General features: G+C 45.3%; 1 protein-coding gene across 2 annotated transcripts in view; it reads right to left on the reverse strand.

Annotated features, from left to right (window-relative positions):
- The window catches only part of PPP3CA (protein phosphatase 3 catalytic subunit alpha), a 413,429-nt gene that overhangs the window by 132,492 nt on the left and 256,486 nt on the right, over positions 1-24,451 (reverse strand). For both annotated transcript variants that reach the window (XM_069743640.1, XM_069743639.1), the window contains exon 3: positions 341-465. In XM_069743640.1, coding sequence (XP_069599741.1) covers positions 341-465 — 125 coding nt within the window. The remainder of the gene's footprint in view (positions 1-340; positions 466-24,451) is intronic.

Here is a 24,451-nt window from a genome sequence, read left to right on the forward strand (position 1 = left end):
TTTGGACCCTCGGTCAACGGCCTCTCATCCATTTAACCAGTTTTCCTGCTGATGTATGTCTGCAAATGGGGGTTCTAGTTTAGCTGTGTATCATAAATCTTGCAGTCGGCATTGGCTTTTAGGATTGCTACTTCCAGCAGGTGGCACTACAGTCCCTGCTCTCGCCTGTGACCGGCTATTTGCAGGTATCCCACATGGAGACACTAACGGATGTGGATATACACGTGGCTATGCATCCAGTTACATCATAAGGGGCAAAGGCATGCAGAATTTAGCTATATCCGACATGTTCGTCACAAGTTGTTCAAATTCCATTCATTAAGAAGGAAATTGCATTTACTTCAATGCTAAAGTATCCTCTGTCAACGTAGTCTCCCAAGAAGAGGTAACGTGTGTTGGCAGGTGATCCCCCGACTTCAAAGAGCTTCATCAGATCAAAGAACTGTCCGTGGATATCCCCACATACTGCAGGAAAAATAAATATGTCATTATTTGATTATTGTACAAGCTTTGACATACCTGAAATACAAGTCAATGAGAACCATGTAGGTAATGTATGCACAATAATAACAATAATCTTTATTTACTGTATTTTTCAGACAATAAGACGCACCACAAATTTTCAGGAGGAAAACACAGAAACAATTTTATGTGTCAAATGGGGGTCTGTCTTACAGTCCGAATTCAGCTTACTAGGGGACACTGGCAGCACTGGTGGGGCAGGGTCACAGGAGGTGTTCGGTGGTCCGGCGACAATCTGCCTCCCAATCCAGGCTGCTGTGGCAGGTTTGGCGGTGTCCAGTGGTGCAGGGGTTCAGCCAACATTTTACGAAAGCCCAAAGCCCCATTACATCCATTGCTGCAATGCAGTGGACTTCGGGAAAGTGGCCGCCGAAGGCGGAGCATGCGCAGATTGAGGTCTCCGCACTGAGATCTCATTGCTGAGAACTCAATCTGTGCGTGCGCCACCTCCAGCAGCAAATTTCCAGGAGGCCACCGATTTGAAGCAATGGAATTGCCCTGCCGAATACTGCCACACCAGTCTGATGTAGGAGTCAGATCATCGCACTGCAGCGTCAGACCACCGAACACCCCTTCTTCCCAGCCCAGAGATGGCAGAATTGCCCGATTCCTGCTGCCGCCACATTCCTCATAAGTACATTAAGACTACAGTATAAGATGCACCCCCATTTCCCCAAAAACATTTTTTGGAAAAAAGAGAGTCTTAGGGTACCGTCTCACAGTGGCACTTTGGTCGCTACGACGGCACGATCCGTGACGCTCCAGCATCGCTCCATTATCGCTCCAGCATTGTACACTGCGGTCACACTTCGCAATGCACGACGCTGGAGCGATAATTTCATGACGTATGTGCGATGTAGAAGCTGTTGGTTACTATGCGCACATCGTATACAATATCGTGCACACCTTTGTTACACGATGCGATCATGCCGCCACAGCGGGACACTTGACGACGAAAGAAAGTTTCAAACGATCTGCTACGACGTGCGATTCTCAGCGGGGTCCCTGATCGCAGGAGCGTGTCAGACACTGCGAGATCGTAAGGATATCGCTGGAACGTCACGGATCGTGCCGTCGTAGTGACCAAAGTGCCACTGTGAGACAGTACCCTTATAGTCCGAAAAATAGATATAGATAGATAGATAGATAGATATAGATAGGTAACTGGAATCTAAACTATCTATCTATCGCTCTCCATCTAACCTTCACTATTTATCTACCAGTCTTTATCCAATATTTAGCTATGTAATATCTTTCTACTTAATATCGATCTCATATCTAAGAAACCATGACTGGAAATTTCCAACATTCGAATTTCTACTTTTTTTTTAACCAATCTTCCTTCTTAACCGCATTAACCAGATTAGATCATCAACAAAGGAAGGTAAGTGAAAGAAGCTTTCAGTGTTTTGATAGCAGCTACCCCAAGTGACTCCTGAAAACAATTAGTGCATGCAGACAAAAAATCCAAGCGCAATGCAATAAACTGCCTTCTGTGATTTAAAAGCCCTTAAAAAGCCACAGGGAATATTAGGCAGAACATCAGCAGCAGAAATGTGCACATTTACTGTGCTTTCAACAAACCATCTCATGTTTAATACACAACTGCCTTCTTTAGGGAGGACTGCCATGACCCCTTCTGTCGCACAGCTAGGGCATCGCTCTGCAGTCTCTCAGGTTCCAATTGACATTACAAATTATATCTTTCTATTCACTGAATACAATAATAATGTAGGGTTATTATCAAGAGAGTCTACATAAAGCAACTCATGGATGACACATACTTCACCTGTATATTCAGGACTTAAAAGTGCTTAAAAAAGTGAATCTACCTAAGAGTAGGGTCACACAACCATTATCTCTCCATCCAACAGAAAAGGTCCAATAATTCTGATAAGAGTTTGATCAGAGTGGGATCAGTTTTCTCAGAAAAACAAAAGTTTCTCCACTTTCTCTATTGTGTCAGTCCGTGAACATCAGACTGCACTTAGATGCCATCCGAGTGCGGTCCGATGTTTTCCATTGCATTGCTGGTTTTGATCTGACATTCAGTACAAAATCGGATATGTCATCAATTTTTTTTTTCTTTGGATAACTCGGGCTGAGGGAAAAAAATGAACATATCCACAGCCCTATAGAATAACATGGGTTCAGTGCTAACCGTGAAAACCACAGAGAGCACTCGTCTGATATAATTGGTTGTGTGCAGGAGCTCTTAGGCCGTGGCCTCAAGTCGCTCCAAAGCAAAGCGTGCATACATGGAGTCCCAGGAAAGATCCATGTTTTTTCAATACACACTCTTCTTGCATACAACAACCAATATTTCAGGTACGGTATATCATGAAAAATGACAAGGCGGTGTCTGCAGCTGCAGGTAAAATAAATGACCTGTCTTCCATTAAGTGCACCAGATCATTGCTGCTTGTCAGAAGAGCTCAAAACAAACCTTTTTTTTTTGCTGACAGTTGAAATACCTGATGAACCTTGTGATAAGCAGTTTTTACTCTTCAGGTGATCCACATCCATCAAGCTACCGTTAACAAAGATGGTGGAAAAGGGTATTCCCCAAAAAGAGTTTTCTTAAGAACAAGTGCAGTCGTTCTTGTTTGGTACAGTATGCTACCAGTATAGAGAAAAGCATAATAAAGGCATAAACTGTCAATAACCTATCTGAAGGCACCACGAGTGTGAGAACTTTCCCACGCCCATGGAGACATCATTGAAGTCAAAGGAGTTAATAGGATATGAACTCTGGTCAACTTTAGCATGTCACCGCAAGGCACTAAACTGAGCAAGCACGCGCAGATCAGTGTCTCTACTGGATGGCAGGGTGTATAGTCGCATCATGCAACAATGCAGCCTGCCATTGAGATGTAGCAAAGTTTAGGTACCGTCACACTCAGCGACGCTGCAGCGATATAGACAACGAGCCGACCTAAACTAGATCGCTGGAGTGTCGCTGTTTAGGTCGCTGTAGAGACGTCAAACACAGCAACTCCAGAACGATGCAGGAGCGATCCAGTGACGTAACGGCGACTCACTTTTTGTTCTCGCTGGTTGTTAGCTCCATGTCAAACAGCCGGAGTGTACCGATCCGACACACATCTAGGGGCCCTATGCTCGTTGCTGACGTCGTTGCTTTTGATGTCAAACATGACGATACACGCCAACCTAGCGACGAAATAAAGTTCTGGACTTCTAGCTCCGACCAGCGATGGCACAGCGGGATCCAGATCGCTGCTGCATGTCAAACACAACGAGATCGCTATCCAGGACGCTGCAACGTCACGGATTGTTGTCGTTCTCTTTGCAAAGTTGCTGAGTGTGACGGTACCTTTAGACCCATCAGGGGTCAATTTGATAATTATCTTCTCGTCAGACAGGTGAGGAATATGGTTGTTTATTGTTTTAATTCTTTTAAGGGGACATTGGCTTCGGTGGATTGGCCGTATTGTGATAACTGTTTTTGGTTAAGTTAGTGTCAATAAAGGAGTCTGTGTCATTTGTTTAAATAAAGGACTTTATTCTGGGTGTTATTTTTTCACAATTTGAATATTAGGTTAGCAATCTTATAGATGACTCCCCTCTACTAACCCCTAAGCTTGATGTCAACTGACAATACAAAGGTGACATCAACCCCAATACTATCACCCCACTTGCCACCGCACCAAGGCAAGTGGGAAGCGTAAAACTAAGTGCCAGATTTGGTGCATCTTATGGATGTGTCATTACTGTGGCGGCTGAAAGCTGATGTTTTTTAGTCTGGGATGGGGCCAATATCCTTTGCCCCTTCCTAGGCTATTAATATCAGCCCGCAGCGGTCTCCCTAGCCTTTGCTGGCCATTACCATATGTCATTTATTTGGGGGCCGTCCCTCATTTTAATTAACAATAAAGACTAAGTATACAGCTGTGAACTGATAATAATATGGGAAGCACCAGGGTATTATCCCCTTCCCAAGCTATAAACATCTGCATCAGCTGTCCGCTTTCCCTCTGCTGGTTAATAAAATTTTGAGGGATCCCACACCATTTTTTCAGAAAATAATTTATTCAGTAATAAAATATATGTACAATAAACTACACAAGCACTGTACTAATTACATATGTCACTGACATCTTTATATCTATCTATTCTACGTGAATATACCTATTCTATCTATTTTATTCTGTCAGGTCACACTGTGATTTTACTGTACGCAGCAGATGAAATGTCGGGCTTTCAAGGACATGGGTGTGTAAAAATCAAACAGACTCGTATGGTCAGATTTTTTGATCGCACCCATTGACTTGCATTGGCGAGTCTCAGCCGAGAAAGGCAGACAGTCGCAGCATGCTGCGATTTCAGCTGAGAAAGAAAATCACGGATGAGCAGGGAATCATAGATTAACATTGGACAGAGTGCAATCTGTTTTTTTTTTTTTTTTACCAAACTGCACTCATCCATTTTCCTCGCAAATGAGAATGAGCCGTAAAAATCCACTTTTATGCCCCAAACTTTGTGCTGATTACTTCTTTATATAAGGTGATAGTTTTTAGAGCTCAGTCTTCCTAATACAAAGAGCAGCATTCCCTGCATAGACTTTGCCCCAAGTTCATAATTCTATTGTTGCCTTTTTTGAAGTCTATTTTATATGTGCTCATCTCCTGTTCTTTTTTTTTCTCTCTTTGTGGGCTGAGTATAGGGATTCCAGATGTTTTTGACTGATTCATCTATGGCAACTTTTTAAAAAGTACCAGTTATTAATCAGATCCACCATTCGGATACTGGTAATACTTCTAGCTATGACTTTCTTGTGTATGCATCTCCCCTGAAGAACAAGAGAGGGAGAAACGTGTCAATGTGTCAAGATGCACAAAAGTTATTATAGGGTTAGTTCACTTCCAGGGCCAGATGTGGACTGCCCTTGTCAGGGTGGGAGCTGTGGGGAACTTGGGCCTCCTTAGGACCTCCTTTAAGCTTCACCTGATAAACTGGAATACAAGACGAATGTCTGATGTGATGAATGGTTCCCGTGGATAAAGAAATCTGGGTGAGATCATTCTAAGCTGTATAATGAATGTGCATAAGTTAAACATATGTGACCACTGACATTTTAATACATATTCATTAAAAGTTATATTTTAGTAAGTCTCACTATAGTGCTGATTTTGATTTAGATTTGTGAGTAGGGAGTCATAAGTCATTACTGGGCACCTTCCCTTGAATCATTATTTTGCTTTATTATATGAAGGCTTCAAACAGAGGCTGGACATACATCTGTCTGAGATGGTTTAATGAATCTTGCATTGAGCAGGGGGTTGGACACCATGACACTTGAGGTCCTTTTTAATTCTAACATTCTATGATTCTAGAAAATAACTTTTTAAAAAAGTTGTCAAATTTGGCTTAACTCTAATTCAGTCCCCCCTGGTGCATTTTAGCCTGGAAGAAAATAAACAAAAGACATATAGGGAAAACTTCAAATAAAGCAAAATTACAAAAGTGGTTAGGGTTTGAAAAGCAGATATTTATATAGGAGATTTTATGCATTGGGCAACTTTTAGGCTACTTTCACACTAGCGTTTTTCTCCGGCCGTCGAAAAGCGTCGTTTTGGTAAAAAAAACGCATCCTGCAAAATCTCCCGTAGGATGCGTTTTTTTTCCCATAGACTTGCATTAGCGACGCATCGAGACGGATTGTCATGCGTTGTGTACGTTTTGCTACGGATGCGTCGGAATGTCCCGACACGTCGTCTGGAAAAAACGTTGAGTGTAACATTTTTTGTTTGCGCAGTAAAAACGTGTCGCGACGCTTCCTTATTAATGCGTCGTTGGCTACAATGGCGGTCTGAGCGCAGGATGCGTCGGGACACGTTTTTTGACAGAATGCAGCGCTGCAATCCATTTTTTTACACTGAGCATGCTCAGAAGCAAGATTTTGTTGCCAATTTCACCAGACAGCACCCAATCTATATAAACCAGGCCTGAGCCTTCAACCCCAGATATGCCAAAGAAGACAGAAGTCAGCCTGCCTGCCAGCATCTGCCCAGCCTGCCAGCCTGTGCCAAGCCTGCCAGCATCTGCCAAGCCAGCCAGTGTCCAGAGGCCTGCCAGCTTCAGAACTTAAAGCTGCAGCATTCCAGCGTGAGTATATATATGCGCCTTGTGCTTTTGGCCGGCTGTGTTATTTTGTGTGTGTGCATGTGTGTTTGTGTTTGCGTACGGCTGTTTGCTTTTGGGTGTGTTCGTGCGTGTTTTATGCCTGCACCTGTGTGCTGTCTTGCATGTGTCTGTGTGATTGCGGGTGCATGCGTCCATGCACGTGCTTTTTTTTTTTAATGTGATGTATTTACCAAGTCGTGCGATTTGTGCAGCCTGTGGTTAGTTTGAGAGCGTGTGTCAGCATGTGTCAAGCGTGTGTGTTCTTTGTTTTTCAACATATATTTTTGGTGTTTTATTGCTGAATTAATTTCCATTTGATGTACTTGTATTTAAAATAAAGAGCAGTATCGCTCCTATTGTGATGATAAAAAAATAAAAAAATTATAAAACAAAAAAAAAATTAATAAAAAGTTTATGAAATATCTCCGTAGTATCATTTCACAAAGGTCAATTTTTAACTGGTGTATGTACAAATGTCCACACGCGCAAAACTGTGTTGGTGCAGGGTTTATTTTTTAAAGATAAAAGGTAATCAACAGGTGTGTAGGCCTTCCAAGTTTTAAAGAGGTTTTTTGCTTTTTTTTTTGGGAGGGGGGCGGGGGGGGCAGGGGGGTGTTAGGGGTAAGTGGTTTTAAAGGTAGCACATACAATACCATTATGGAATCCAGCTCAGACTGGGACTAAAATTCAGCCCTGGCATTTGAAGTTACACAGGCCCACTTGTCACATGGTGACTGTATATTATCTTTGTACATTTGTAGGCAGGGCCCTAGGCAAAGTTTAAAATGGGGCCCCAAATGCTAACATATTGCACATCACACAAAAGCATTTCGGTTGTATTTACAAGCGCTGAGTTCAGGCCGCTAAATGAGTTTGATCGACAATACTGAAGTTGTTCAACACTTGTTTCCCGACCTCTTTCCACCGTCTGAGGAATAATGATGGGACAGAACGATCACTAACAGATCTCTAACAGATCACCATACAGTATCATGTGATCAGCAGCACATCTACAGTTTACAGCGGCAATGTGCTGCTGAGAACAATGATTTTTGTTCCGGCAAAAACAGTCTGAATATGCAGCATTTTACTTGTTTAGTAAAATACACCCCATAGTCCTCCATATATTATAATGTGCACCACAGTCCTCCATATATTAAAATACACTGCTCAGTCCTCCACATAGTATAATACACTCCTCATAGAGCTCCATATAGTATAATGCACCGCCATAGTCATCTATGTAGTACAATTCACTTCCCATAGTATAATGCACCCCATAGTTCTTCATATAGTATAACGTATTCCCCATAGTCCTCAATACAGTATAATGCAGCCCACATATAGTATAATGTAGCCACCACCCTACAGAATATAATGCGGCAACCACAGAGTATAATGCAGCCACCCCACAGTATTATGCAGCCACCCCACAGAGTATAATGCCCCACCCCACAGAGTATAATGTAACCCCATAGAATATAATACAGCCCACCTCCCCATAATATAGTATATAACCCAACCTCTCCCATAGAATATAATATACCCCCACAACAGTATATACTACAGCCACATAGTACATAACATGGCCTCCCCATAGAAGATAATATACTCCCCATAGTATATAGCAAAGCCCGCATAGTATATAGCACAGCCCGCATAGTAGATAACACAGCCCACACAGCAGTATACAGCACAGCCCACACCACACAGTAGTATAAGTAAAGTTTAGAAGACACTGCACACTCTTAATAGATATTTATGCAAATTGTGCAAAATTTATTAAATATAACACTACACATTAGTGACACATGGGAGAAATGTACAATTCAAGGATAGGCGACCACTTGTAGTAACAATTCAATTGACGTTTCGGCTCTCCTGAGCCTTAATCATAATATCGCTACAAAAACACAAAAACAGAATCATAATATCGCTACAAAAACACAAAAAACAGAACAAGGGTAAATATACACAACAAAAAGTATATACATATATACAGCATCCGTGCATGATGAAACAATAAATAGTATGCCAAGGTATAAGGCCATGTTCACACAATGCGGTTTTTACTGCGGAACCGCCGCGATTTTGCCGCTGCGGGTCCGCAGCTGTTTTCCATGCAGGGTACAGTACAATGTACCCTATGGAAAACAGGAACCGCTGTGCACATAATGCGGAAATTCACTAAAAAAGCCGCGCTGAATAGCTGCGGTAAAAAAGGACCATGTCACTTTGTGCGGAACTGCAGCGGTTCTGCACCCATTGACCTCCATTGTGAGGGTCAAACCCGCAGTAAAACCCGCAGACGAAAAAAATATCTGCGGGTTTTTTGCGGTTTGTGGTGCAGAACCGCTGCAGCAGGAAGTGCGTGGGCGGAGTGTGGCTGTAACCCCCATGCCCCAATCCCACCCCCCCATGCTCCGATGCCACCCCCGTGCCCTCATCTCCCCCCCATATACTTACCGGGCCTCCCGATGTCCGTCCGTCTTCTCCCTGGGCGCCGCCATCTTCCAAAATGGCGGGCGCATGCGCAGTGCGCCCGCCGAATTTGCCGGTCGGCAGATTCGTTCCAGGCACATTTTGATCACTGCGATAACCTCACAGTGATCAAAATAAAAAAAAAGTAAATGACCCCCCTCTTTATCACCTCCATAGGTAGTAACAATAATAAAATAAAGAATGTATTTATTTTTTTCCCCCACTACAGATAGAACTAGGGTTAGGGTTAGGGGTAGGGTTAGGATTAGGGGTAGGGTTAGGGGTAGGGTTAGGGTATTTTCAGCCATTTTAACCCTAAAAAAACTTCCTAGAAAACACACAGACTCTGCAGAGAAAACTGCATAAAAAAAACGCACTAAAAACCGCATCAAAAAACGCACCAAAAACGCACCAAAAAACACACCTGCGTTTTCTGCCAAGAGCTGCGGTTTTTAGTGCAGAAAAAACAGCAGGGAAATCAGGAACCGTGTGAACATGGCCTAAGATGGATGGCAAGCAACTAGATAGATTTACAAGCACCAAGGATGCACCGAAGTGAATAGAACTCCTAGAGTCATATCAGGTGTGAACACAAAAGGAGGTCAAGAGGTCAAAGGGTTAGGAGCAAGAACAGAAGGGAGGCAGGACAATAGGCACTCGTTACCTTATAATAATAATAATTTTTATTTATATAGCGCCAACATATTCCGCAGCGCTTTACAAATTATAGAGGGGACTTGTACAGACAATAGACATTACAGCATAACAGAAATACAGTTCAAAACAGATACCAGGAGGAATGAGGGCCCTGCTCGCAAGCTTACAAACTATGAGGAAAAGGGGAGACACGAGAGGTGGATGGTAACAATTGCTATAGTTATTCGGACCGGCCATAAAGGTACCGTCACACTTAGCGACGATCCAGATCGCTGCAGCGTCGCTGTTTGGTCGCTGGAGAGCTGTCACACAGACCGCTCTCCAGCGACCAACGATCCCGAGGTCCCCGGTAACCAGGGTAAACATCGGGTAACTAAGCGCAGGGCCGCGATTAGTAACCCGATGTTTACCCTGGTTACCATCGTAAAAAAACAAACAGTACATACTTACATTCAGCTGTCTGTTTGCTGCACTGACTGCTGGCCGCAAAGTGAAAGCAGAGCACAGCCACAGCGGTGAGTCACCGCTGTGTGACTCACCGCTGTGCTGTGCTTTCACTTTCACTTTGCGGCCAGCAGTCAGTGCAGGAAATAGACGGCAAGGGACAGACAGCTGAATGTAAGTATGTACTGTTTGTTTTTTTACGATGGTAACCAGGGTAAACATCGGGTTACTAAGCGCGGCCCTGCGCTTAGTTACCCGATGTTTACCCTGGTTACCAGTGAAGACATCGCTGAATCGGTGTCACACACACCGATTCAGCGATGTCTGCGGGGAGTCCAGCGACGAAATAAAGTTCTGGACTTTCTTCCCCGACCAGCAACAGCACAGCAGGGGCCTGATCGCTGCTGTCTGTCACACTGGACGATATCGCTAGCGAGGACGCTGCAACGTCACGGATCGCTAGCGATATCGTCTAGTGTGACGGTACCTTAAGGCTCGGGTGTTCATGTAAAGCTGCATGAACCAGTTAACTGCCTAAGTATGTAACAGTACAGACACAGAGGGCTATTAACTGCATAAAGTGAATGAGAACATAATGCGAGGAACCTGATTTTTTTTTTTTTTTAAATAGGCCACACAGGGATCGTTAGGTTAATGCATTGAGGCGGTAGGCCAGTCTGAACAAATTAGTTTTTAGGGCACGCTTAAAACTGTGGGGATTGGGGATTAATCGTATTAACCTAGGTAGTGCATTCCAAAGAATCGGCGCAGCACGTGTAAAATCTTGGAGACGGGAATGGGAGGTTCTGATTATTGAGGATGCTAACCTGAGGTCATTAGCGGAGCGGAGGGCACGGGTAGGGTGGTAGACTGAGACCAGAGAGGAGATGTAGGGTGGTGCTGAGCCATGGAGTGCTTTGTGGATGAGGGTAGTAGTTTTGTACTGGATTCTGGAGTGGGTGGGTAGCCAGTGTAATGACTGGCACAAGGTAGAGGCATCGGTGTAACGGTTGGTGAGGAATATGATCCTGGCAGCAGCATTCAGGACAGATTGGAGCGGGGAAAGTTTGGTAAGAGGGAGGCCGATTAGTAGAGTTACAATAGTCTAGACGAGAATGAATAAGTGAAACAGTAAGAGTTTTTGCAGAGTCGAAAGTAAGAAAAGGGCGAATTCTAGAAATGTTTTTGAGATGCAGGTAAGAAGAGCGAGCCAGTGATCGGATGTGGGGGGTGAATGAAAGGTCAGAATCGAGGATGACCCCAAGGCAGCGGGCATGTTGCTTTGGAGTAATGGTGGAACCGCACACGGAGATGGCAATGTCAGGCAAAGGTAGGTTAGTAGAGGGAGAGAACATGAGGAGTTCAGTTTTTGACAGGTTTAGTTTCAGATAGAGGGAGGACATGATGTTAGAGACAGCGGTAAGACAATCACTGGTGTTTTCTAATAAGGCAGGCGTGAGATCAGGAGAAGAAGTGTATAATTGGGTGTCATCAGTATAGAGATGGTACTAGAAACCAAATCTACTGATTGTTTGTCCAATAGGGGCAGTATACATACCATACCATAGTAAAGCAATGGTAGGTACACATAGCGAATTCCTTGCTTACAGGTATAAGTGGTGCTATAAGGGATAGACAGGAGGTAAGTATAAGTACAATGTGCCAATATAGGGAATAATTGAAGAGGGGAGCCTGGATCAATACGTATTAGCAGATAAGGCGGTATGTGGCCAGTCGTGGTATGCTGCCCTGTGTGCTGAACCTATATTGGACCGAAGTAAAGAATCGTAAGCATCGCTGTATATTAAAGGTAAAGGTGAGTGGGAGTAAAACAAAATAAAATAAAATGAAATGTCCAGGAATCGGCTGGGGGAGAGGAACACTGGGTCCATACAGAGAAGTGAAAGGCCTATATTACTCATACCACCTATCCCGTACTTTGTCCAATTCCTGTCAGTGCCAGGATCTCATAACTACTCCGGACCCCATATCACACAGTCCAGTCACCTACATAAACGCTTTCTGACATGCCCTTAGTGCTTACGATTCTTTACTTCGGTCCAATATAGGTTCAGCACACAGGGCAGCATACCACGACTGGCCACATACCGCCTTATCTGCTAATACGTATTGATCCAGGCTCCCCTCTTCAATTATTCCCTATATTGGCACATTGTACTTATACTTACCTCCTGTCTATCCCTTATAGCACCACTTATACCTGTAAGCAAGGAATTTGCTATGTGTACCTACCATTGCTTTACTAAGGTAATGAGTGCCTATTGTCCTGCCTCCCTTCTGTTCTTGCTCCTAACCTTTTGACCTCTTGACCTCCTTTTGTGTTCACACCTGATATGACTCAAGGAGTTCTATTCACTTCGATGCATCCTTGGGGCTTCTAAAGGCCCCTTCACATTAAGCGACGCTGCAGCGATAACGACAACGATCCGGATCGCTGCAGCGTCGCTGTTTGGTCGCTGGAGAGCTGTCACACAGACCGCTCTCCAGCGACCAACGATGCCGGTAACCAGGGTAAACATCGGGTAACTAAGCGCAGGGCCGCGCTTAGTAACCCGATGTTTACCATCCTAAAAGTAAAAAAAAACAAACACTACATACTTACCTACAGCCGTCTGTCCTCCAGCGGTGCGCTCTGCTTCTCTGCTCTCCTCCTGTACTGTCTGTGAGCCGGAAAGCAGAGCGGTGACGTCACCGCTCTGCTTTCCGGCTCACAGCCAGTGCAGGAGGAGAGCAGAGCACAGCGCTGGAGGACAGACAGCGGTAGGTAAGTATCTAGTGTTTGTTTTTTTTTACTTTTAGCATGGTAACCAGGGTAAACATCGGGTTACTAAGCGCGGCCCTGCGCTTAGTTACCCGATGTTTACCCTGGTTACCAGTGAAGACATCGCTGGATCGGTGTCACACACGCCGATCCAGCGATGTCCACGGGAGATCCAGCGACGAAATAAAGTTCTGGACTTTATTCAGCGACCAACGATCTCCCAGCAGGGGCCTGATCGTTGGTCGCTGTCACACATAACGATTTTATTAACGATATCGTTGCTACGTCACAAATAGCAACGATATCGTTAACAATATCGTTATGTGTGAAGGTACCTTAAATCTATCTAGTTTCTTGCCATCCATCTTATACCTTGGCATACTATTTATTGTTTCATCATGCACGGATGCTGTATATATGTATATACTTTTTGTTGTGTTTATTTACCCTTGTTCTGTTTTTTGTGTTTTTGTAGCGATATTACGATTAAGGCTAGGTTCCCATTGCGCTAATGGGTCCGTGCTAACGGACAACGTTGCACGGCGAAATTAACGCCGTGCAATGCGTCCGTTAGCGAGCCCATTAGCAGCAATGGGTACGCGCATCACTAGCGCGTGCCATTTTTTGCACGCGCTAGTGATATGCCGGTATTTTGTGGCGCGCCGCGGACCCTGCTTGCAGTGTCCGAGGCGCACCCGCGGTCCGTTCCCCGCTCTCGCAGATCAGAGATCTGCAAGAGCGGGGACGTTTAACGCGACCCCTTTAAAACACATTGCGTTAGCTCAATCTGCTAGCGCTAGGCGCTAAACGGATTGCACTAACGCAATCTGAACCTAGCCTTAGGCTCAGGAGAGCCGAAACGTCAATTGAATTGTTACTACAAGTGGTCGCCTATCCTTGAATTGTACATTGCTCCCATGTGTCACTAATGTGTAGTGTTATATTTAATAAATTTTGCAAAATTTGCATAAATATCTATTTAGACTGTGCGGTGTCTTCTAAACTTTACTTGTACGGGGACTCTTTAGTCCATGACACCTGCACCTCACCTTCCAAACTGACTGAGTGCACACCATTGTACCTTATTCACACAGTAGTATATCCAGCACAGCCCAAACAGTAGTATATACAGCACAGCCTACACAGTAGTATATCCAGCACAGCCCGCACAGTAGTATATCCAGCACAGCCCGCACAGTAGTATATCCAGCACAGCCCGCACAGTGGTATATCCAGCACAGCCCACACAGTGGTATTTCCAGCACAGCCCGCACAGTGCTATATCCAGCACAGCCCGCACAGTGCTATATCCAGCACAGCCCGCACAGTGGTATATCCAGCATAGCCCGCACAGTGGTATATATAGCACAGCCCGCAGTGCACAGTGGTATATCCAGCACAGCCCGCACAGTGGTATATCCAGCACAGCCCGCACAGTGGTATATCCAGCACAGCCCACACAGTGGTATATCCAGCACAGCCCGCACAGTGCTATATCCAGCACAGCCCACACAGTGGTATTTCCAGCACAGCCCGCACAGTGCTATATCCAGCACAGCCCACATAGTGGTATTTCCAGCACAGCCCGCACAGTGGTATATATAGCACAGCCCGCAGTGCACAGTGGTATATCCAGCACAGCCCGCACAGTGGTATATCCAGCACAGCCCACACAGTGGTATTTCCAGCACAGCCCGCACAGTGCTATATCCAGCACAGCCCGCACAGTGCTATATCCAGCACAGCCAGCACAGTGCTATATCCAGCACAGCCCGCACAGTGGTATATCCAGCACAGACCGCACAGTGGTATATCCAGCACAGCCCGCAGTGCACAGTGGTATATCCAGCACAGCCCGCACAGTGGTATATCCAGCACAGCCCGCACAGTGGTATATCCAGCACAGCCCGCACAGTGGTATATCCAGCACAGCCCGCACAGTGGTATATCCAGCACAGCCCGCACAGTGCTATATCCAGCACAGCCCGCACAGTGCTATATCCAGCACAGCCCGCACAGTGCTATATCCAGCACAGCCCGCACAGTGGTATATCTAGCACAGCCCGCACAGTGGTATATCCAGCACAGCCCACACAGTGATATATACAGCACAGCCCGCAGTGCACAGTGGTATATCCAGCATAGCCCACACAGTGGTATATCCAGCACAGCCCACACAGTGGTATATCCAGCACAGCCCGCACAGTGGTATATCCAGCACAGGCCACATCTCTCCTCCTCCCCCAGACAGTGTGTCCAGCAATCTGCCCCAGTATGTCAAGCATATTGCCCCAGTGTGTCCAGTATTGCCCCTGGACAGTGTGTCCAGCAATCTGCCCCAGTGTGTCCAGCATATTACCCCCAGTGTGTCAAGCATATTACCCCCAGTGTGTCCAGCAATCTGCCCCAGTGTCCAGCATTGCCCCAGTGTGTCCAGGAATCTGCCCCAGTGTTCAGCATTGCCCCAATGTCCAGAAATCTGCCCCAGGGTCTCCAGCATTGCCCCAGTATGTCCAGAAATCTGCCCCAGTGTGTCCAGAAATCTGCCCCAGGGTCTCCAGCATTGCCCCAGTATGTCCAGAAATCTGCCCCAGTGTGTCCAGAAATCTGCCCCAGGGTCTCCAGCATTGCCCCAGTCCAGTGTGTCCAGAAATCTGCCCCAGTGTGTCCTGAAATCTGCCCCAGGGTCTCCAGTATTGCCCCAGTGTGTCCTGCATTGCCCCCAGACAGACAGATTCAGACATAAAGAAAAAAAAAAAGTAAAATCCTCACCTCTCCCGTTCCCAGCGCAGGTCCGATGCACTCAGCTTCTCTTCAGCTCTGCAACGCTTAGGACAGAGAGGCTGAGCGCGCAGTGATGACGTCATCGCACCCTCTGCCCTGAGACGTTGCAGAGGGGCGCTGAAGACGCTGCAGCTACCGCGCAGCCGCAGGAACCAGGAGAGGTGAGTATTAGAAGAAGGGGGGCCCAATGCCAGCGCTAGCACCGAGAAGGGGGGGGGGGGGCCTGGTCGTGGCGGCGGCCGACGCCGCCCGAAGATTTAAAGGGACCGCATCTCATTGTGCCGCCCGGGGTGGCCCGCCCCCCACTTCCTACACCACTGCGAGCGGCCCACGACTGGCACCGGCCCTTCTGGCATTTGCCAGAAGTGCCCGATGGCCAGTCCGGCCCTGGCCTTGTGTAATTTTTGGGGTGTTTTTTATCTCCAAACTTTCGCAGGTGGCCTGCATGAACATAGCTCTGATAATGTCAGCAGGGTGGTTATTACATCTTTTACATTTGGGACTTTGGGGGTTTGTTTCTAACAATATAAACTTGTCATACTTGCAGAGCCACCAGGGACCACGGCCGACAAAGTAAAGGCCCAGGAACACCGCCCACCAGGGACCACAGCCGCCCGGACGGGACCCAGGGACCACAGCCGCTTTGCTGATGTAAGTATTAAAGACCCTACAGCTTCAATTTGAATGTGTATAATAGATTACAAGGGTTTTTATACTTGCAGAGCCAACAGGGACCGAAGTGGAAAGCCGGGGACTACCAATCCAAACGATGTCTTCTTCTGAGAGCCATTCTCCACAGCGGCAGCGTGTTGCGGTAATGTTTACATTTGATGTAGCTACACGTAAAATGTTTTTTTATCACTATATGCCTTAATTCTTTTTCACAGGAAGCTGAATCAGCCGAGGGACTCTCAGAAGGAGACGAGAGGGGTGGAGAAACACAAGGAGAGGGCGCACAGAGTGTAAGTTTTGTCGAAACAGCTTCACGCATCACTGAGCAATCAACACATAAAAACCATGACATCATACATAACAGTACACACACAACATATGCATAACTTTAACGTAATTATTTTTAATATTTTCCAGTCTGCTGCACAGCGAGATCCTCCCAGCCGCTCCCGGAGCCGACGTTCTCGTGGCCGCGGTCGCCGACAGGTTTTTTTTTTTTTTTGGGCCTCTATTCTAATCTTTTTTGGTTTCTGTGTAGTAATGTTCTTTTTATTTTTTTTATAAATATCAACAGCGCGCTCCCGATTCAGACGCAGAAGAGATGATCGGGATAGATGTGGACCGACTCATTGAGGAGGTCCGCGAGCGGCAGCCGCTCTGGCATATGGGTGACCAACGCCATGCAGACACATATGTGACCCGTCGGCTCTGGGAGGAAGTATGCCGTAACGTTTTGCCGAGGTGGGAGGACCTTGATCCAAGCCAGTCTGTTTTGAACAGAATGAAATGCGTTATAACTAACACTTGATTCTATTCTTGTCTTTAAAGGTGAAAGGGTTAGGAAGCGGTGGCGGTCACACAGAGATCGCTACAAGAGGGAATTTAACGAGGAGATGCAGGCCCCGAGTGGCTCAGCACGCAGACTAAGGACTCCATATAAAAATGAGCCGCCCCTGTCCTTCCTCCGTGAGAGTATGCTGCAAAGAGTGTAAGTATTCAACAGGCCATTGAATGACCAATTGTACCTAACTTGTTTGGTTTCATTCAGGGCTTTGCCTCAAATCAATATTAATTGTTATTTGTTGTCTATTTCACAGCACCTTCTCCAGCCATCGGGCGCCTGCAACTACCTCGGACCCCTCTGTAGCGATCTCTCAGGAGTCAGTCACCGAGGGCCACGTCGGTAGGCCACATCCCTCTGACCCCTCATCTGGCCATTCCGGTACCTCTGCCCCATCCAAATCTACAGCCGACAGCGGTGGAGCAGCATTGCAGCCCTCGTTACTGGAATCTGCTGGTCCAGACGTAGCGTTCCCTTTACCACACCCCTCTGATCCTGCCACCTCTAGACCACCGTTCGGTTCGTGGCGGCAGCGACAGAGGGGTCCGGAAAGGAGCTATGCTCCTGAGTTCTTGCATCTGAATGCATCCTTTCAAAACTCTTTCAAAATTTTGGGAGAGCAAGTGACTGCTGGTTTCAGCATGGTGCAAGCACGCATCAGTGAAACCTACACTGAAACCAGCAGTCGCTTGGATAGGCTGCATTCAGATGTAAGTCAATCACCGGCCAACCTTTTTTTCCAATCAATGCTCAGGAGCATGGAAAAGCTTTCTCTTGACCAGCAGATGCAGGTAATGCAAGACTGCCATGCTGCTCTACTGTGGGTCATGAGCCAAACTCCCACACCTCCCCACACTGCCACTACAAATTTCCCACCCCAGCCCCAATACCAACCCCAGTCCCAATACCAACCCCAGTCCCAATACCAACCCCAGTCTCAATACCAACCCCAGTCTCAATACCAACCCCAGTCCCAATACCAACCCCAGTCTCAATACCAACCCCAGTCCCAATATCAAACCCAGTCCCAATACCAACCCCAGACCCAAGACCAACCCCAGTCCCAATTCCCATCCCAGCCTCAATCACCCCAATGTTTTCATCGTCAAGCTTTCCTTCCCCGTTTACTATTCCTACCCCTACAACACCCTCCCTAGCTCAGGCTACTGCTTTTTCACCCCATCACTCTACACCACAAACCAGTATGCGTTCCCCACCTATTGACGTGGTCCAACCTTCCAGCCCCTCCGCTACTATCTCCACCCAACAGTTTACAGATTTGTAAATTTTTTGTTTTAAAAATGTTCTGTTGTTATGTTGTGTTATTTTTTTTTCTAAAAAAACAAAAAAGGTAACAAAAAATCGAAGGGTAAAAAAAAAAAATTGTTAACAAAAAAAAAAAGGGGGAAAAAGGGAAGTTTAAATTTTACCCTAAAAAAAAAAAAAATGCTACCCCCCCCCCCCCAAAAAAAAAAAAAAAATGGTTGACACTAATTTGGTCATTCAACCAATATTTATTAAAACATTTACAATGTTTGTTATTAAATTAATTTTTGAATAAATTATGTTTTTGTTTGAAAAAAAAAAGTGCTTGTGGTGGATTCATTTCATATGTTAATAATTGTAAATAAATACACACCACACGTTTGAACGTATAACATTTGGTTTATTACACCACACATACCAAAGTGTATTCAACTTATTATGAGGTTGGTGGCAATAAAACAACTTTATACACAAACATTTATCACCAAGACCTGAAATAAAAGTTCACACAATGTTATCTTGCCATGGCACCCTACCCACAGGTGAAACAAAATACTCAGCAAAGTTGTCCCTCATTCTGGAAACAGAACCGGCAGAACGTACAGAGCTGCTGTGGTAATCCCACAGGGTGGTCTCCAAATCCTCATCACCACGGAAACGGGCTCCTTGGAAAGCACATAGTTATGGAGGACCACGCATGCCTTCACAACCTCATCCACAGTTCGTATGTGCAGAGTTATGGCAGTTAGAAGTACGCGCCACTTTGCAGTGAGAATGCCGAATGCACACTCCACCACTCTTCTTGCTCTTGTTAAGCGGTAATTGAACACTTTTTTGTTCTGGTCAAGTTTCGGCTTGAGTACGGTTTGAGGAGATGTGGGGACAACTGAAAGGCCTCATCGCCCACACAGACATACGGCATAGGTGGTCCTGTTGTTCCCGGGAGTGGTCTGGCTGGTGGAAAGTCATATGTATCGCCATACAAACAACGGCCCATCGGTGAAGTTTTGAAGACTTGGGAGTCGTTGAACCGTCCATAGGCTCCTATGTCCACAGCCATAAATTTGCAGTTGGCATCTGCTATGGCCATGAGTACGATAGAAAAGTACTTCTTATAGTTGTAGTACTCCGAGCCTGTTCCTGACGGTTTTGTTATACGGATGTGTTTCCCATCGACTGCCCCCAAGCAATTAGGGAAATGGCACACTTTCTCAAACTGTTCTGCACTCTGCAGCCAGATGTCCCTTTTTGGTTGTGGAATGTACTCCGTGTGCAAGGTATCCCATATCGCCAGGCAGGTCACTTTCACAATTCCGGAAATGGTTGATATTCCAAGGCGAAACTGGTAGTGTAGTGACGTTAGGGATTCTCCTGTAGCCAAGAAGCTGTGAAAAAGCAAAACAAAAGTTATAAAAGATTGTAAAGACAGCTAAATGACATTTGTAAGCAATTTACATAAATTTAGTTATTTGTCTTTAACCAATTTAAAAATGCCACTTCTTTTTTTTTGTTTTGGATGTTGCAGTGCACATTAACAACAACATTTTTACATCTCTGCATACATGGGCCCATACATGGGAAATATTTACATGGTCTAGAAAATGCAACGCTGTGTTACAGCACTGTATTTTGGGGACCATGTTCACTGCTGATGTTATTTTCCATACGTTAATATATGCTGGCATGGCATTAAATATGAAGAATGAGATAAAAAAAAAATTAACTTACCGCAGGGTCACCATCAGCCGCTCCGCTGGTGTAATGGAAGACCTCATGCGTGTGTCCTACCTTTGGATGACATCCCCGACTTTTTCCAGCAACACATCAAAGTGCTCCTGCCTCATCCGAAGACAATTATAAAATTTCTCCGGGTTCTGCCGTAACTCCATGTACAGGATAGAATAGACGCCACGGGTCATCCGCAGTGCGTTAATGGGATGAATCCATAGTCTGCGACCTCGACTGTGAACCATCCTCCGTCTTTCTGCTGCCGCCTCCTGCTCCCGAACCATGATATCCAGGCGATTGGTCTCAAAAATCACATCGGTAACCACGTTCGCAATCCTCCCAAGCACTCACTCCATCTCTGCCACTTTCTCTAAACCCTTTCAAAGATGGGCTGTAAAAACAGTCTGCATATAGTTTTCCATATTTTCCAGTAGCCAATCACATAAAAGGAGACTCCCACTTTTAGGCGTGGAAAACGGATCCGTCATAAAAAAGGATGAAGCAGATGGAAAAAACGGAAACAACGGATACAATGGATCCAGTTTTTCTACGGAACCGTCTAGCGATTCGATGACGGAATAATGGAAACGTTGTATCCGTTTTCCTGCCTTTGCGATGCATCCGTCGATGCGTCGCAACGACGCTTTTCGACGCCCGCAGAAAAACGCTAGTGTGAAAGTAGCCTTAACCCCTGTACCCCCAAGGGTGGTTTGCATGTTAATGTCCGGTGACAATTTTTACAATTCTGACCACTGTCCGTTCATGAGGTTATAACTCTGGAACGCTTCAACGGATCCTAGTGATTCTGACAATGTTTTCTCGTGACATATTGGGCTTCATGATAGTGGTAAAATTTCTTTGATATTACTTGCGTTTATTTATGTAAAAAATGGAAATTTGGCGAAAATTTAGCAATTTTCCAACTTTGAATTTTCATGCCCTTAAATCAGAGATATGTCACACAAAATACTTAATGAATAACATTTCCCACATGTCTACTTTACATTAGCACAATTTTGGAACCAACATTTTTTTTTGTTAGGGAGTTATAAGGGTTAAAATTTGACTTGTGATTTCTCATTATTACACCATTTTGAGGGGTTTATATGATAGAGAATACCAAAAAGTGACACCATTCTAAAAACTGCACCCTCAAGGTGCTCAAAACAACATTTAAGAAGTGTATTAACTCTTCAGGTGCTTCACAGGAATTTTTGGAATATTTTAAAAAAAATGAATTCAGATCGAATTTGCTTTGTTTTACCAAGGGTAATAGGAGAAATTGGACCCCAAAGGTTGTTGTACAATTTGTCCTGAGTACGCTGATACCCCATATGTGCAGGTAAACCACTGTTTGGGCGCATGGCAGAGTTCAGAAAGGAGCGCCATTAGACTTTTCAATGCAAAATTGGCTGGAACTGAGATCGGACGCCATGTCGCGTTTGGAGAGCCCCTGATGTGCCTAAAAATGACCTATTAAGGTATATAGATCGCATATAGCAAATGTTCCACTATGTTGCAGCAGGTCTTGTTTTGGCATACCAGAATGTCCTTGCTTCACACGAACCACTGCAGAGGAAAAGTAAGCTTAGAGGTAGTTTATCACAGGGTAAGGCAAGCAGAAACTATGGTGATGAGATTAATGATGCGGCTGCCTCGTCTAAAAAAAAAAACTTTCTAAAAAAAAAAGTTTTGTTTTAGTTGGAAGACACCTTTAAATGTAAAGAAACATGAATTGTTAAAATGGCACATATACAAATACATTTTTAGGATGAAATCTGTTACACACTAATTCAAGACTATCCTACCAGAGGTGCTAATGTAAGAAGACGCTGCTCACACTGCTTTCCACGCGGTCTTACTCATATGATATAATACTAGAAATACCAAGTATGCGGAGGTAGGAAGAAGCTGCTCACACTGCTATCTAATGTCATACTGCTCTAATACTGGAGATACCAGTGGTGCTGAGGTATTAAGAAGAAGCTGCTCACACTGCTGTCCACTCTGTCTTAATGATGTAATACTGGAGATACCGAGTGTGTGGAGGTAAGAAGAGGCTGCTCACACTGCTGTCCATCCTATCTGATCTAAAGCTGTAGTTACCAGTGGTGCTGAGGTATGAAGAAGCTGCTCACACTGCTGTCCTCGCTGTCTTACTGATATAATACTGGAAATACCAGTGGTGCTGAGGTATGAAGAAGCTGCTCACAGTGCTGTCCACGCTGTCTTACTGATATAATACTGGAAATACCAAGTGTGGGGCGGTAAAAAGAGGCTGCTCACATTGCTGTCCACCCTATCTGATCTAATTGTGGAGATACCAGTGGTGCTGAGGTATGAAGAAGCTGCTCACACTGCTGTCCACGCTGTCTTACTGATATAATACTGGAAATACCAAGTGTGGGGCGGTAAAAAGAGGCTGCTCACATTGCTGTCCACCCTATCTAATCTAATTGTGGAGATACCAGTGGTGCTGAGGTATGAAGAAGCTGCTCACACTGCTGTCCACGCTGTCTTACTGATATAATATTGGAGAAACCAAGGCTGCTGAGGTAGGATGAGGCTGCTCACACTGCTGTCCATCCTGTCTTCCTGATCTAAAACTGTAGATAATGGAAGTGCTGAGTTAAGATGAGCCGCTCACAATCCTGTACACCTTGTCTTTTTGATCTAATACTAGGGATAAAAGGGTTGGTGATGTAAGAAGAGACAATTCACGCTGCTATCCCCCCTGTTATTTTGATCTAATGCTGCAAATACCAGGGACGCTGCAGTAACAGACTGCTCACGTGGTTGTCAAAGGCCTCTTTCACACTTCCGTTTTTTACAATCAGTCACAATCTGTCAAAATGTTGAAAAGACGGATCCTGTGCAGATTGTAAAAAACTGATGCACTGGATCCATTTTTTGACAGATCCGTCCAGGCAGTTGTTGCCAGAAATTAAGGCTATGTGCACACGTGGTGTATGCGTCTTTGCCGCATTTTTTCACTGCAAAAACGCATACACAACACAACCCATGTTAAAAATAATTTTAAAAATTTAAAAAAAAACATGATATTCTTACCTTCCGGCATCCCCACAGCCTTCCCGATGCTCCCGGCAGCTCCAGTTCCCAATGATGCCTTGTGAGACAATGATCTGTGATGACATAGCGGTCACTGGGAACGGGAGCTGCCGGGAGCATCGGGAAGGCTACGGAAGATGCCGGAAGGTAAGAATATCAATTTTTTTTATTTTTTTTATTATTTTTAACATTATATCTTTTTACTATTGATGCTGCATAGGCATAGGAAAAAAAACGGATCTTGCAAATGTGCCCGCAGGATACATTTTTTCCCATAGACTGGTATTAGCGACGGATCGTGACAGATGGCCACGTCGCGTCCGTCGTGCAACGGATCCGTCGTGTTTTGGCGGACCGTCGTCACGAAAAAACGTTCAAGGGAACGTTTTTTCGTACGTCGCGTCCGCCATTTTCTAACGCACATGCTTGGTCGGAACTCCGCCCCCTCCTCCCCGGACTTCAGAATGGGCAGCAGATGAGTTGAAAAACTGCATCCGCTGCCCACGCCGTGCACAAATTTCACAACGTGCGTTGGTACGTCGGCCTGACGCTTTGCAATGGACCCATACCGACGCAAGTGTGAAAGTAGCCTAACAGTCAGCGACGGATTTTTGCGTCCATAGGCTTCCATTATAGTCAACAACGGACAGCGCAGGATCCGTCGTCCGGCGATTTTCCAACGTACAGAAAAAACGTTCCTCTGTGTGTTGTCTCCGCCCAACGGACAGCAATTTTACAACGGATCCAGTGCACGACGGACGAAACAGAGGCCATCCGTCACAATCTGTCGCTAATACAAGTCTATGAGAAAAAAACGGATCCAGCAGAAACATTTGCTGGATCCGTCTTTTTTCACAAAACGACGCATTGTGACGGAAAAAGAAAGATGGAAGTGTGAAAGAGGCCTAAGTCGTCTTTCTTATCTACTACAAGAGTGATATAGTACGAAGAGGCTGCTCACACTGCTGTCCTAACTGTGTTTCTGAATGGTGGGAGTCTGATGTGACCAGGCGATAAGCTAGACTTCATACTGTCAAGTTATCTCCAGTCCACAGCAGTGA

This window comes from Ranitomeya imitator, chromosome 1 (genome assembly GCF_032444005.1).
Source record: "Ranitomeya imitator isolate aRanImi1 chromosome 1, aRanImi1.pri, whole genome shotgun sequence".
In the NCBI taxonomy this organism is placed as follows: domain Eukaryota; kingdom Metazoa; phylum Chordata; class Amphibia; order Anura; family Dendrobatidae; genus Ranitomeya; species Ranitomeya imitator.